This window comes from Miniopterus schreibersii (assembly GCF_964146895.1).
Source record: "Miniopterus schreibersii genome assembly, chromosome: 7".
Taxonomy (NCBI): Eukaryota; Metazoa; Chordata; class Mammalia; order Chiroptera; family Miniopteridae; genus Miniopterus; species Miniopterus schreibersii.
This window is the reverse complement of record NC_138108.1, coordinates 9130061-9145176: the sequence shown is the minus strand read 5'-3', so window position 1 is coordinate 9145176 and position 15116 is coordinate 9130061. Positions and strand designations below refer to the sequence as shown.

Here is a 15116-nt window from a genome sequence, read left to right as displayed (position 1 = left end):
CATGGAATTTCCATTCAGTAAGAATCCTGAAAATTTACTGAATAGTGGGGAAAATATTTACCTTTAAGTAGTTTGCTCATAGTTGATATTTTTACCAAAATAACCTCCCCCCAAAATTTATTTTTATCACTATACCACAATTTAAACAATTACATCTCAAATGTATTTTACATACACATTTGGATGTTATTTTCCAAAATTATTCAGAGAAAACAGATGCTTTGTTCCCTTTCATTTCTTGATACAAACAAATCGACAGCTTTTAAAAGCTAGAGGTTAAATATACATCCATTTTAGCAAATGATCGAAGGACTTATATCTGGCAGAAGATTAGGCTTTGCTCCTTTTCCCGACCCACATTATAGATGTATATACAAAAAAGACTGTTTGCAAAGGAAAATAAGGTTTTATGCTTATTACCTCTTCTGTGACGATCAATTTCTGCATTTCCCCACTAGGCATTACCCGTTTATACACTGGAGCCTTTATCCTAAAATAATATTAAAACAGACTTGGTCATTATTAACCAAGCATTAACTCATCATTAAAGCATTTGATAAATTATATTCTCTGCTGTGTAAACAACATGAACAGAACTAGGACAATGGGCTGGAGTTACAGCAAATCAAATCTGAACTGAATATATATTTAAAAAAAAAATCCACACAAACTAACAAATTTTCTAACATTTAAAGTTCTCCATAAAACCATTAAACACTTCAGTGTTAAAATATGCTCCCAAAATGAAAAGTTATGACTCAATATTCAGAAAAAGTTTCAAACGGCTACAATCTACAAGAATCTTACCAGCCAATCATCCCTCTAAGCAGACCTAGAGCTATGTACCTGTCCAACAGGATTTTTCTAGAAACGTAAAAAGTGTCGCTGATAATGATAGACAAAGAAAAAATATCTAATTTGGCAAAGTATTTAATGAATATATTCCCTTACCTTTCTTTAAAGACCTGAAGTCCTCGAACCAACCCCTCCAGACACAGGAGGTCATATCTATTGGCCGGGACATCAATTTTGTAAAGAACAACATCAGATGCCCCCTCTGCCTTTTCATTACCTTGTTCCTTACTTATAATTTCCTTCTCGGAAGTCTAAAACAAGCACAAAAAATAAAATAACATAAAATAAATCTAAATCCTTTTGAAAAAGTAGTTGTCAGCACTAAAAGCAGTAACTGCCTCATATATATTCTTTTCTGCAACATAGGTTTCTTATATCTGCAACAAACATAAAAATGACTTTTACTGAGTTCACACATCTAGCATCCTCACTCATACTCTCTCTCCCCTCACCCCTCCCACTCTCTCTCTCAAATATTTTTTTAAAAAAGGAGGCCCAAGGAGACTAATATATGAGGCTCAGACAGGCAATGTAATTGTCTATGGTTACACAGCTAGTGATCATGGGAACTCCAACTACTATTCAAATTTTCTGATATCCAAACAAATGCTCTTAAATATTGCATAGCCTCAAATTTAATTTTGAGGTCTAATGAAGTTATTAATAGCCACTTAATATAAAGTACAGAAATCTCATCCAACTTCTCAAGCATACAGATGCTTATTAATATAAAAACAAAACAAAACACCTTCCCATACTATTAGTAAAGAATTAGCAGGAAAAACAAGGCAAGACAATGAACATTTTTGTCAGCCCAATAATTTTTTAACTTTATAGTATAATAAAACTGACAAGATCAATAAGATAAAAGGCTTAAAAAATAACATTAAATTTTGTCTTTAATACATAATCAATATTAGTTAATATATTTTGTAAATGAAGCTATTTTTAAAATATTTTAATCATTACACAATCAAAAAACTAGGAAAATACTTCATAATCATTTCTATAAACCATTCTTAAAAATAGATCATTTTACAAGATCACTGTACAGTGTATACAGTAATGAACTGGGAATGAATTAATGTTGGTTAAATACACATGGAGGAAGGCGAAGCTGGGGAACAGAGAAGTGAAGGAGGGGGAGCCAGAGGCCAAGACAGTAACTCTGGCTGAAGGAACATTTCCACTGATTCCCAGGCCCTTTTCCGTGCGGTTTATCTACAATAAGGCACCTCACTGCCAAAGAACTCACTCTGATTCTAGGGTTACCTGAGATGGTCTACCTATCTCCACAGCACTAGCCAGAAAACTTGAAGTGACTGCACGCAGAAAAAGGCATGAGCCCCTTTTGAGATTTTAAGCAAAGCAGCATTTACTCTCAGAACCAGTGCTCGGCCACTTAACACAGAGAACATAGGGATCACCATGGCCCACAAGTGTTCTACCATACAGTAACAAAAAGAAACTATAGCAAACCTCCAAAAAATGGGCTCAAACACAGAATATTAGAAAAATAAATATCCGATACATACGACTTCATCAAGTTCCAAACCAAATTCGAAACACAGTTCATCAAATTCTTCGTCAGCTAGGGGGGAAAAAAAGATTGCTTTAATCTGATGAGCATAAATAAGCTGTCTATAAACAGCAGATGACAATAAATAATCTCACCACTGTTTGAAACCTGGATTATTTCTTTCTTTCCCAGAGATGGATACCTGCTGGGAACTATTCAGTTCAAGGGATACCTGCCTTGAACAAATATTTGCCACATACCACCTTATGCAGTTCAGGTGCATTGTATACCATTAGTGTGAATTCGATTTAGAAGGATGCATAAAGAACGTAAATATTTTATTTTTTATAAAATAAAAAGTGTAGGGAATTAGAGCCAAGTTCAGAGGGCAGGAGTATTACCTCTATTTTCAGGGACTTATGGCAGAACCCTAGGGAGAGTAATAGTTCAAGACTAAATGGTACCCAAAAGTGCATCTTGAGGACCGCTGTTAAAAGCTAACTTTATTTTGCCCTGGTTGGTGTGGCTGAGTTGGCTGGAGCGTTGTCCCATGTCGCGGTTCAATTCCTAGTCAGGGCACATACCCGGGTTGCAGGTTCGATCCCTGGTTGGGGGTGTGTACTGGAGGCAAATGATTGATGTTTCTCCCTCCCGTGGATCTTTCTCTCTTCCTCTCTCCCTTCCTCTATCTATAAAAACCAATAAGATCTCTATTCTTCAACCTAACTTTATTTTCACAGTAATTTTTTATTCTAGGAAGCAGCACCTGTTAACGGGAGGATGGCCATGTTACCATATTGAGCCCTAAAACCAAAGAGAACACTAATCAAGTTGCTACCTATGACCTTTAGGAGAGCTGATAACTATGGAGCGGACAGATGTAATTTTAACTGCTACATCTATCTGGTAACTGATCATTGTACTTAATATCTCCCCCCTTTAAAAAAACAAAAACAACAACTAGGTAATATATTTAGAACTGAAGAAGAGATGGAGCCTAGCATGAAGAGTCAGCCCATCAAGCAGACTCCTAGCCATTCAGGTTTCAACTCAAACGTTACCACCTTTTCTCTAATGTTATTCTTAGCACGGTGCCTTTTTTGGGGTCCCTGATAGCCTTTAATAGTCTCCAAAATCATCTTATTCGTTACTTGCTGTTTGCCTCCCTCATCAGAACGTGTGAGGACCATGAGTCCTGGGCAGCGCTGGGTCCCCAAAGCGCTTGGAACGGCGCCCAGCACCCGAGCAGGCGCCGGGTACACACTGATAAAATAAAACCGCGCAGGGCACCCTAATAAAATAAAACCGCGCAGGGCACCCTAATGAAATAAAACAAGGGCAGGACGCCGTCGGGCCCCCCGCTCGACCCTCTCGCACCGTCGGCGGCGGAGTCCCCAGGCTGCCCTTCCAGGTTGCTCGGGCCGCGACGCCCGCACACATCCCGGGGCTTCGCTCCTGCTGCCCCCGGCCCCGGGCACGCGGCGGGCGCTCCCTGCGAGCGCCCCGAACCACCGACGCGGGGAGCCGGGCGCGCGCGGGTGACGCACAGACAGCGGCGGCGGCCCCGCGCCGAGAGCTCGCGTCAGCCCCGGCACCGCCACTGCGGTCCTCAGGCCCCCGGCCGCCCGAGGCCAAAACGTGTCACACGGCAGGAACGGCGCCACGACGCCCCGCTGGAGAAGGGCCTCGGCCTCCGAGGAGCGGCACGGACCCCAAGCTACGCGGACGCGCACTCACTGTAGGTCCGGCCGAGGGCTCGGAAGAGCAGGTCGCGCTTCACGCTGACAGTCGGCATGGCGAGCGGGGCCCACGGCGCCTGCGCGGCGAGCCGGCGGGGGAACCCGAGACCGAGGTGTGGAGGACCCGGCCCCCCTCGTGCGGGCTGTCTTAGATATTGCCAGTCTTCCTCCGACAGCTTCTGCTTTTCTTTTTCATCTGAACGCAAGCAGATGGCCCCTGTTAAGCTCCGTAAGTCTAAATACGATTGGATGAATAACCTTCAGCCTGGTAAAGGAGACAGAATTGGATAGAAGTGGCTACGATTCGGTCGCCAACGCACTAGACAGACTGCAAAGGTCCTCACGCCTCTATGCCCAGCAGCGGGAAGCGCCAAACGAGGTGGGCGGGGCAGGAGGGGCGCGGGTGAGGCAGGGGGCGGGGCCTCCGGTGGAGACGCCTCGCGGGGAGGCGGGGCGCACGGGAGGGGCGGGGTCTGAGGCCGAGCGAGAGGGCTGCGAACATCCCGGTACGGGGAACGGGGCAATGCGTTAACAGGCCTCAGCGCTGCTTCTCTCTTAGGTAGTCTCCCGTGAACAGTCTATGCCTTATAGCTGTGCTTTGTTTCACCCTTACGGCAGCCCTGCACGGGGCGCCCATAAGGGACCCTTCGATTTCAGTGAAACTGATTTTCAACTTCTGATCTCCAGAACTACGAGCATACATTTCTCTGTTTTAAGCCACCAAGCCTGTGGTAATGTGAGACAGCAGCAGCCATAGGGAACTTACACTCGGGGGTGGGCACTGCCATTATCCCCGTTTCACGGATGGTGAGCCTGCGGCACGTGCTGTCTGAATCGCCCAACTCTAAAGGCAGAACTGAGGCAGCTTTTTTTTGGGGGGGGGGGGTTGCCCTTTTTTTTCTCTACTGTACAGTGAATTAGGGCCTTGAAGGCTGTTCATGTGAGGGGGCAGTAGCTGGTTGGATTTAGGCCTCCCTGATGGACAGTCAAGTAGTAGTTCACGCTTCCTTCCATGGCTGCAGGCAGACCCTCCCCAGTGCCCAGCATAACAGAGTCCCCATCAATGGCCAGCGTCTCCAATGCTAAATAAAACTCTCTGCCCCGAACTGGGACTCTGTGCTCAATTAAGGAAGGAAGGACTCTCGAAATGCTTGCAGGCTGACCTGCCCTCCTCTGGGCACTGCAGAGTGTTCTGTGGCCTCTGACTCTCACTCTCCTTATCTATGGTGTAGGGGCAATAATACACACCTTACGGAATTATTGTCAGGATTAGAAACGAAACTCATAAAATGACTTATGGAGTTCTTATGTCATAGCTCCTGGAACTTGGGCAGCTGTCGTCGTTGCCTGTTCTCCTAGTCAGTGTCCTGCAATCCTCAGGCTGCGCAGGGGCATTCTGTTCTCGCCTCCCACGTGCCCAACCCATCCTCCCTGCTTTTCCTCCTTGAACATGCACAGGTGCTGCGTACCTTCTCTAAGACTAGCTATTCTAGTGTAAAAGGAAAAACTAGGCCACCAGCGCTCATCGCAGAAGGAACTGGCTGACCGATAGGAAAGATACTTGGGAAAAGTCACAAAATGTAGGTAGGTGCTTCTCTTGTCCAATTTTAGGACCAGAGGGAGTGAGAGGGAGAGAAAGAGAAACATCAATGTGAGAGAGACACGTTGATAGGATGCCCCCGCACGCTTCCTGACTTGGGCAGGGGATCGAGCCTGCAAACCAGGTGCATGTCCTTGGCCAGAATCAAACCCAGAACCCTTCAGTCCTCAGGCTGATGCTCTAGCCACTGAGCCAAACCGGCTAGGGCCCTTAGAGCCTTTGAGCCAGCAGTTCCCTCTGCTAGAATGTTCTTGTCCCTAGACTCCTGCAGGGCTAGCTCCTCAGCTCCCACAAGTTTTCTCAGAAACACCTATCTCTGACTATACTATTTACTGTAGTTATAGATGTAAGTGTCTCTCCCTGCTAATACAAGTTCCATAAAGCAGAGATTTTTGTGCTTTATTCACTTATATATGCCAAGAGCCTCAAACAGTGACTGGCACAGAGCAGATCCTCAATGAATATTTGAAAAAAAATTTTTAATGATAGGAATATTTGGCATATTATCTTTTCTTTTATAAAATATATACTTCAACAGAAAAAAAATGGGCAAAAGGAAATAAACAATTCACTAAGCAATCAGAAAACAAAAAGCAAGAGGGGAGGAGAAATGTAAATTAAAACAATGAAAGCAGGACTATTTTCTCCAAGGGGACTGGCAGAGATTAAAGAAATAAATGATACCACCTTGTGTTGGCAAAGGTTTAGGTAGCTGGCACTCTTAGACACACCTTTCATGAATATAAATAGCAGTTTGGCAGTATGAATCAAATTCCTTTGAACACACTGATGGTTGCCAGATGGCTGGGGGGCTGGGTGAAAAGGTGAAAGGATTGAGAAGTACAAATTGGTAGTTACAAAATAGTCACAGGATTGTAAAGTTCAGCATAGAGAATATAGTCAATAATATTGTATAACTATATATGGTGCCAGGTGGGTACTAGACATATCAGGGGATCACTTCATAAGCTATATAAATGTCTAACCACTATGCTATATACCTGAAACTAATATAATATTGAATTTCAACTGTAATTGAAAACTTAAAAAAAATTTTTTTAATGTATATTCTCTTTGATCCTGAAATTCTACTCTTGGAATTATTCTAAAGAAATAACCAACCAAGTATTTTTCTATTTGTAATATAGAAAATTTGGAAACAACCTAAATGTCCAACAATATGGGACCTGATTAAATAAAGCCTGGTACCTCTATATAATAGAATTTTATGCAAATATTTAAAATGATACTTGAGAACTACATTTTTAACATGGAAAAAAACCCAACAACGTATTGTGTGAAAACAAGATACTGGACAATATACTTAAAATGATTGATTTTTTTATATGTATGTGAGTGTGAGCAAAAATAAAGCAGCTGGTATGTTATACACCAAAGCGTTAATAGTGGCTATGAGAGAAAACCCCAGTCATGTTCAGGTCTCCTTGCCTAATCAGACATTGGTAGACAATCCAACCCTTTCATCCACATGCAACTGGAGCCCACATAGATCTGTCCAATTATGATCAGTTTTGCCTATGAAATGTGTAACATGGAGAAAGTTTCTGAAATGATTGTGCCACTTTCCTCTAATGCTTGTGGGTTGGGCAGTAACTGAGAAAGAGATGTTGTCAAGTCTGCAATCCTTCCTACATATTTCAGGTCCTAAAAACGCAGTACTGTGTCTGCTGACATTTCACACTGGAGCAGGAGATAGTTTAAAATGGTTTGCTGGAGTTCTGTGTAGTGCTTTCCTCTCCAAAATCAAACATTGTCCACTTCCAGCCCCAGTTCCCTTGTTTATGGAGTGAAGCAGGACCTTATCAGATGGCCATGAGGGTAAAGTAGGCAGAGAAACTTGAAACCTGCAAAGTGCCCTTTGAATATTAGATTTACACTCAAGGTAACAACCCATGTTACCTGGGACTATAAATTCTCTGTGGTATTAAGCTTAGTAAAACTTGGCAGGCTGTCTCCAGGAAGGTGACCAAAGTCCATTTATCTTCTTGGATTTCTATTGATGGATCTATCTGGAACTCAGAAAGTCTGCTAGACTCACCAAGAATCAGACTGATCAGTACTGACTTTCTCATTGTCAAACCAATGGTTGTTTTTAATTGTATTTTTTTAAATATATGACAAATCTTCTTAGTGGGTTTTTTAAATCTGTATTGTTGAGAGTATTACAGATGTCCCCCATTATTCCCCATTGCCTCTCTCCCCCCAGTTCCCACCCCACCCCAGGCCTTCGCCACACTATTGTCTGTGTCCGTGGATTATGCATATATGCATGTAAGTGCTTTGGTTAATATACTTGCTAGATGTTTTATATTATTAACCATTCCCTCATTCTTGAAATTCTCCTTTCTTACTTTTCCTGACTCTAGATTCTTCTATTTAGCTCTCTGGATTTGTCTACTATCATTGTGTGAGAGGGAACACAATGTAATGTTAAGAGTTCTAAGAATTAGTCATAGATTAAAATCCTGTATCTGCTGCTTACTGACTGAGACCTTTGACCAATTATCAAATACTGATAAACCTTGGCTCCTTTTAAAAAGAAGATAATAGTAAGACCTACCTCACAGGTATGCCGTAGGATTGTTACAAAGTTTAAGAGAAACAGTTCATGTTGGGGTTTGACATGTTGTGAAGACTTGATAACTATTAATTCTCTCATAGCCTCTTCCACATGCTACACTACCCTTTCCTTACCTTCAGTGTGGGGTACCCTCCAGTGTATGTCTTTGGTGATCTTTTCCCCAAAAGATCTCAGCTACCTATTTTGTGGAGAGCACCTATGCACAGATGGCTCCCACTCTAATCTCCCCCTATATCATCTGTGCATATTTCTTACCAGCTTCTGAACATCTGCACCTGGATGTTCAACTGACTGGCACCTCATACTCAAAATGTCAAAAACTGAATTTCCCCCTTTCCCCTAATCTTGTTCTTTCCCAGGTACACCCTATCCTTTTCAGTGTCACCACTAGATTATCCAAGCCAGAAATACTGATGTTGACCTAACTCCTCCATCATTTCTCTCTTCTAACTGATTATGATCGAGGAACATTGGGGTCATCTGTCCACCATGCCGTTTTTCTCTCAGCACAGGGCAAACCTTTCAGTTACCATATTAGAGCGAGGAGACCCTGTACCTCATGTCAGTGAATTGGTCCAGGGGTATACCTGATCCAAGATGGATTTTGCACTTGGGGCCACAGGGAATTTGAGGCCCATTTTATTGAATGATGGAAGCTGTCAGGTGCAAGTCTGGAGCCAATGGTGGCCATGTTTCCCACCACATGAAGAAACCATCTGCAATGAGATAAAATGTTACTGACCCCATGAGAAAAGATAGTGTAGAGAGACCTGGGTGTGTTTAATTCCCTGGTTGTTCTTAAAACCCAGCTGTTCCCCCTCTTCCTAAAACTTTGTTCTTCAACTGAATGAAGTTGGCTTCATTTGGATGGCTTAAGGCTTAGGGTGTGTGGGTTGGAGGGTTACAGCTGAGACTCAAGAAGTAAGTAGATGCCCAAAGGTAAGCAGAGTCCAAAACAACATTACAGAGTTTGGACTTTAAGAGCAATGGGAAGAAAAATCAAAGATTTTAAGCAGAGAAAAGACATGATCAACTTGGTATCTTGGAAAGATCACTTTGGGCACATTGTGGAAATGGGATGAGAAGTGATACTGTAGAGGGTGAAACTCAAGGCATGGAGACCAGTTAGAAAGTTGCGATAATCCAGGGGAGAAATTATAGCAGCCAGGACTGATGAAATGGCATGTGTGAAAAAAATAATAATAGCAGGTTAGAGCAGTCAATAGGTCAAACACCAAGTAGCCATAAACTCCTTGAATAATAGCAACATGAGTCCAAGTCCATCTGCTGGATTAGACCTTCTTGGAAACTGGAAGGAAGTGATGCAGGCTGCCTTACCACACCTCCAGGGACACTGCTGTTTCGGTGCTGACTGCCTCTCTCAAGAGCCTGCCTTGGACCCAGGCTGGCTGCCGTCGGCCTTCCCACACTTTTCCTTCTCATTCGTCCCTTGCTTAGCTTCCCAGGCCAAGTGCACACAAAAGTGGTGGTGAAGGTCATGGGAAGAGAAAGGACATTTAATAAATATCAGCAATTACTGTAACGATTTCTAAGAGTAATTGCTCATAGTGTTATGACTTAAAGAGCACCTGTTTTGTAGAGAAAACATCATATACTAATATGAGCTAAAGGACAAGCAACAATTGAACTTATATCAGCGGAGTTTTCAAACAAGAAGGTGAAAGGCAGGAAGGCAGGGATGGTGAATAGAGTCTGAGACCTTGTATGTGCCTATAGCAACAAGAAAATACAGGAGAAAGGACACCTTGGACTGTAATCATGGTGGCTATAAAGCCTCACTATCTCAGGCAAGACTGCTGCAACTTGCCCAGAGCAAGCGTACTTGAGCCCCGTCAGACTGGTAAAATAGTTCATCGAGAAGGCAATAAGAAAACAGAGGGGCCAGAGCAAGTTTCTTGAATTTAGTTCAAAACAGCCTTGAGCCCTGGCCGGTTTGGCTCAGTGGTTAGAGCGTCAGCCGGTGAACTGAAGGGTCCTGGATTCGACTCCAGGCGAGGGCACGTACCTTGGTTGCCTGCTGGGGCCCAGTCGGGGCACGAGTGGGAAGCAGCCACTCGATGTGTCTCTTACTTCGATCTTTCTCTCTCTCCCTTCCACAGCCTCTGAAAAAGCAATGGAAAAAAATATCCTCGAGTGATGATTTAAAAAAATAAAATAAAATAAAATAAAAACTAAAAAAACAAACAAAACAGCCTTGAAAACAGAGCTTGAGAGACGTTCTTTTGAAACTACCATAGTCATGGCTTTCTACTTGACTTTCACCAGAGCTGGTCACGCTCAATGAATGAGAGGAACCATGACGTTTAGGAATATTTACCTTTACGATTAACACACCTTATGAAAATCAGAACACTGACCTTTGTCCTAAGCTGCGGCTTTAAGGACTCTCAATCTAGAAAGGATACTATTTCCTTTTTCGCTTAAGGACAGGAACGTTTTAATGTAAGTTACAGCAAAATGTTATGTAATAGGAAAACATTATCTTTTTGCTAGTAGAAGTTAGCTATGGTAAAATACTCAGGAAATAAATTGCAACAAGGAAGTTATTTTAAATTGTTCTTGTCCCAGAGCCGGCTTTTGTAATCTCTGAGGCAATCTGAACTGTCACCTTCTATTCCTTAGAGTTGAGCAGCAGAAAGGGAAACCACACTGGCTCGCTGGAATCTCAGATCTGCAAGCTGGACAGTGTTGGTGTCCTATGGCCACACCCTCCTAGGGACTTGCCACCGCAGAGGTGCTTGATGCATTCTAGTTGAATTTCTCTATTGAAACTTGAAGTAAGTATCATTCCTCATATATACCCAATGCCAAGCACATAGCATGTGAGTAGTAAATATCTATTGATTGAATGGATTACTAACCCCCAACCAAACTATTAACAAGTTCGGCCCTCTGCATCCTTCTGCCTGTTCTTTGGTTTCAACAACATTCCCTTCCTCCCTTGTGATGTCATTTGAGAGACAGCATAGTATGGCAGTTATTTGCTCAGGCCCTGGAAACAGACAAATCTATTTTAAAAAAACAGAAACTCGTTCTTCTACAACTAGTTTGACCTTTAGTCTTACTTCGTTAGCAAAAAGTGAGAGAGCAGGAGGTTTAAATCAGACACAGCACACAGAGCATGTAGCCCAGGGCCTGTGAGACAGTGAGCGCTCAGTAACGCAGATGCATCAGGTATGGTTTTTCAGCTGCAACCCCATTCAGTGACTTACCCAGCTATTAGGCCGCCCCTCACACACACAGAAAGAAAGAAAGGGAGAGAGAAAAGAGCAAGTGATTTCCAACCCGAGTTTTTCTGGGCCTGTTTGACGTCGATTTAATTTCGCTAAAAATACAGTCACCTTGGGAAGGAGCAGGATGCTGAGAAGGTGGGAGCCAGGTTCCCCATTCCTTTTCAACAAGAGAAGTTTCACTTGAATTTCTTTTATAAGTTGGAGTTCTTTGAAGATTTTTTTTTTTAAATCCCCTTGCTAAAATCACAGTTTAAACCATTCTCCCACACCATGGTGCTTCTCCTCACCCAGCTCAGTACAGCTGTGAAGAGATCTAGGTCTACTCCCTGCCAGTAACTGGCTGGGTTATCCTGGGCAAATCATTTAACTTAACTGCTCTTGGCTTCTTATCCTATGAAATGTGTAGTGTGAAAAGAGAATGCCTCAGGTTCATGTTTTCCTAGAAACTAAACTCCTGTAGGTGAGCTGTTTTGAGTAGCTTGATGAATTAAAACTCTCTCACCTTTTAATTCCCATAATCACTTAACTCCAATAACGTGGGACATAATATGTACACAAATAAGCATGTGTTGAACAACAAATAAGTGAATGAGTTAATGTTCGATTAGAATGGCGATGGGCTGTTGCACTGCCTGAGCCTTGTTGGGCCCATGCTTTGCTTCCATGGTGGGTGATGACAGTTCTTTTCTACCAGCTAAGGGCTCTGGGAAAGTGACAAAAGCATGATTCAGTTCAGCAAACTCCAAGTGATTAGGAGTAGGAGTTGGGTATCTTGCTTTTCTTATTTACCAATAGATTGTGAATCCAATTTATCAACTAGTGTTTTTTATATCTCCCATGCAGATCCCAAATCCCTCTCTAGTCTCCTTTGTACCACAGTAGACCAGGTCCCTGTCCTCTGCTCTTACCCTTCAACAGCCTCCTGAGGGTCTCCCTACTTCCACTCCTTGCCTACTCCTTCCACTACTTCCTACTTCTTGCCTCCAGTCTGCTTTAGGGGCTCACTATTTTCAGCCACTGGAACCTGTATGTTTCTGTCAGGGCACTATCACACATTTGGCTCTATACCTATTTTCTGTTTCACCCACTAGACTGTGAGCCCCATGAGAACAGACTATTTTATTTTATTTCATTATATATATATTTTAGAATTTTATTTATTTATTTTTAAAATATATGTTTATTGATTTCAGAGAGAGGAAGGGAGAGGGAGAGAGAGATAGAAACATCAATGATGAGAGTCAATGATCGGCTGCCTCCTGCAAGCCCCCTACTGGGAATGGAGCCCTGACCGGAAATTGAACTGTGACCTCTAGGTTCATAGGTCAACGCTCAACCACTGAGCCTCGCAGGCCAGACAAACAGAGACCTTTCTTATTCATTATTGTAGCCCATCTCCACTCCCCACCTAGTGCCAACACATAGAAACCTTTCCACACATAGGGGATGAATGCAAGTGAATTCTCAAAGATGAGATACCATGTCTTTTATATATATATATATATATATCTTTGTTGATTTTAGAGATAGGAAAGGAGGGGGAGAGAGAGATAGGAACATCCGTTATGAGAGTCACTGATCGGCTGCCTCCTGCATGTCACCCACTGGGGATTGAGCCTGCAACCCGGGCACGTGCCCTGACCAGGAATAAACCTCGACCTCCTGGATCATAGGTCGATGCTCCACTGCTGAGCCCTGCTGGTCGGGCACTTCCTTGTTATCCGCACCAAGGGTAATGCCTAATGCAAAGCAGGTACCAATGTAAGAAATGTCCAAAACTGCAGAGAATTTTTATATGAGTTTGAGTCAAACTGATGATATATGCTATCAAATGTTCCCAAGAATAACAGTTTCACAATTTTTTAATTTTATTTTAATCTTTATTGTTGAGAGTATTACAGATGTCCCTCCTCCCCCCCCCCATTGCCCCCCTCCACCCAGTTCCCACCCCACCCCAGGCCTTCACAACTTCTTTTATTCGATTAAAATTAAGAGGGAGTGTAAAGAAGATTATGTGGAGATGAGAAAAGCACGGTGGGGATTGGATTACAGGATAATTAACAAAATTATGTGCTCTCTTGAGGGTTAATACCCCCCTTCAAGGGGTATTACTGCTGGTATTTCTCTTCATTTCTTTTCTTTTTTAATCCTCACGTGATGATATTTTTTCCATTGCTCTTCAGGGAGTGGAAGGGGGAGAAAGAGAGAGAGAGGGAGAGAGAGAAACATTGATGCACATCAGTTGGTTGCCCCCCACTCTGTGGGGTGGAGCCTGCAACCCTGATACATGCCCTTGGACAGAGTCCAAGCTCTAACCCCCCTGAGCCAAACCAGCTAGGGCTACTTCTGATATTTCTACGGTGTGTTACTTAGATGCGCAAGAACAACGGACTGGGCTGGCTTAAAACCTTTCACTAAGGAACGTGTATGCCGGGGGCATGACTTCCTATCACCACCGGCCCAGTTAGGAATTTAGGTTTGATCACCCTGTGAGACTACTTACAATAGAAACCCCCTCACCCTTTTTTCTTTGTCTACAGTATACGGGAGGTATACGTGTTACACTTTTGTTTTTCTCCTGTTAATGTGTCTTTTATTATAGGGATGTCTGAGAGAAATGGGCTATCCCATATAGTCTGGGTGTGTAGTAGGCTGTATCATCTCAGTTTGTATGAGGGCACTTGATGTTCACACAAAGACAACATTGCCCAACGATGCATATCTCAGCTGTATCTTCCTCCGTCAGAGGCGCATGACTGTGTTTACCCTGTTCCAGATCCCCTCTAGCTATGCCTGGACAGCCACGTTAACTATACAGTATTAACATTTGTAAAGAAAACGTGGTGTGTTCAAAAGCACTGGGCACTGTTGGGAATCCATCCATCTATTTAACACATCGCAATTGAAACCTTCCAGTGGCAAGGCTTAGGGTAAAGGATCTGACCCTGGGACTCCTTTTTTGCCTCTTTTCACCCCAATCTCCTCCTTGTTCTCTGTTGGCCTTCTTTGGATTTCAGCCACAGGACCTTTGCTCATGCGCTTCCCTTCGCCCGGGCTAGATTCATCCTTCCAGTTAAAGTCAGGGTCACTTCTTCAGAGACTTCCCTGACCCTCCAGTCTGTCCTAGGGTATTCTTCCAGGCATGCATAGCAGGCCTTCCCTTTGCAATTATATACCCAATGTGTGGTTATTTTGCTTGTATTTGTCAACACTCCCCCGGCCCCACCCCCGATAACTTGGACTCTGAGAGCAGAACCAATGAATGACTTGGTTACCGGGTGTGCCCCCGGTGCCCAGAATGGCTCCTGGCATGCGGGGGGCACTCAGTAAGTGTCTGTTGAATTGAGTAAATAAGTAAAAGATTTCCAGGACGCGTGGAGGAGTCTGAGGGCACAAGTTCCCCGCCCCTCCCCAATTTGGGGGTGGTGTGGGGGGGGCACAGACCCATAAACAGATTAAGTACCCCGCTCCGGGGGAAGCCAAGTCCCGCGTTTTCCTCCAGCTGGTGGGTGATTCAGAGGAAGGGGTGGGTTTAAAGGCGGATGCT

At 43.5% G+C, this 15116-nt stretch overlaps 1 protein-coding gene across 1 annotated transcript in view; it reads right to left on the bottom strand.

The window, feature by feature from the left end:
* FARSB (phenylalanyl-tRNA synthetase subunit beta) overlaps positions 1–4503 on the bottom strand; it is a 39710-nt gene extending 35207 nt beyond the window's left edge. Inside the window, exons 1-4 of the mRNA XM_081142954.1 lie at positions 4112–4503; positions 2391–2446; positions 952–1106; positions 421–490 (exon numbers count right to left, since the gene is read on the bottom strand). Of these exons, the coding sequence (XP_080999080.1) occupies positions 421–490; positions 952–1106; positions 2391–2446; positions 4112–4169 (339 nt within the window). The 5' untranslated portion in view covers positions 4170–4503. The remainder of the gene's footprint in view (positions 1–420; positions 491–951; positions 1107–2390; positions 2447–4111) is intronic.
* Positions 4504–15116: the final 10613 nt, after the last annotated feature.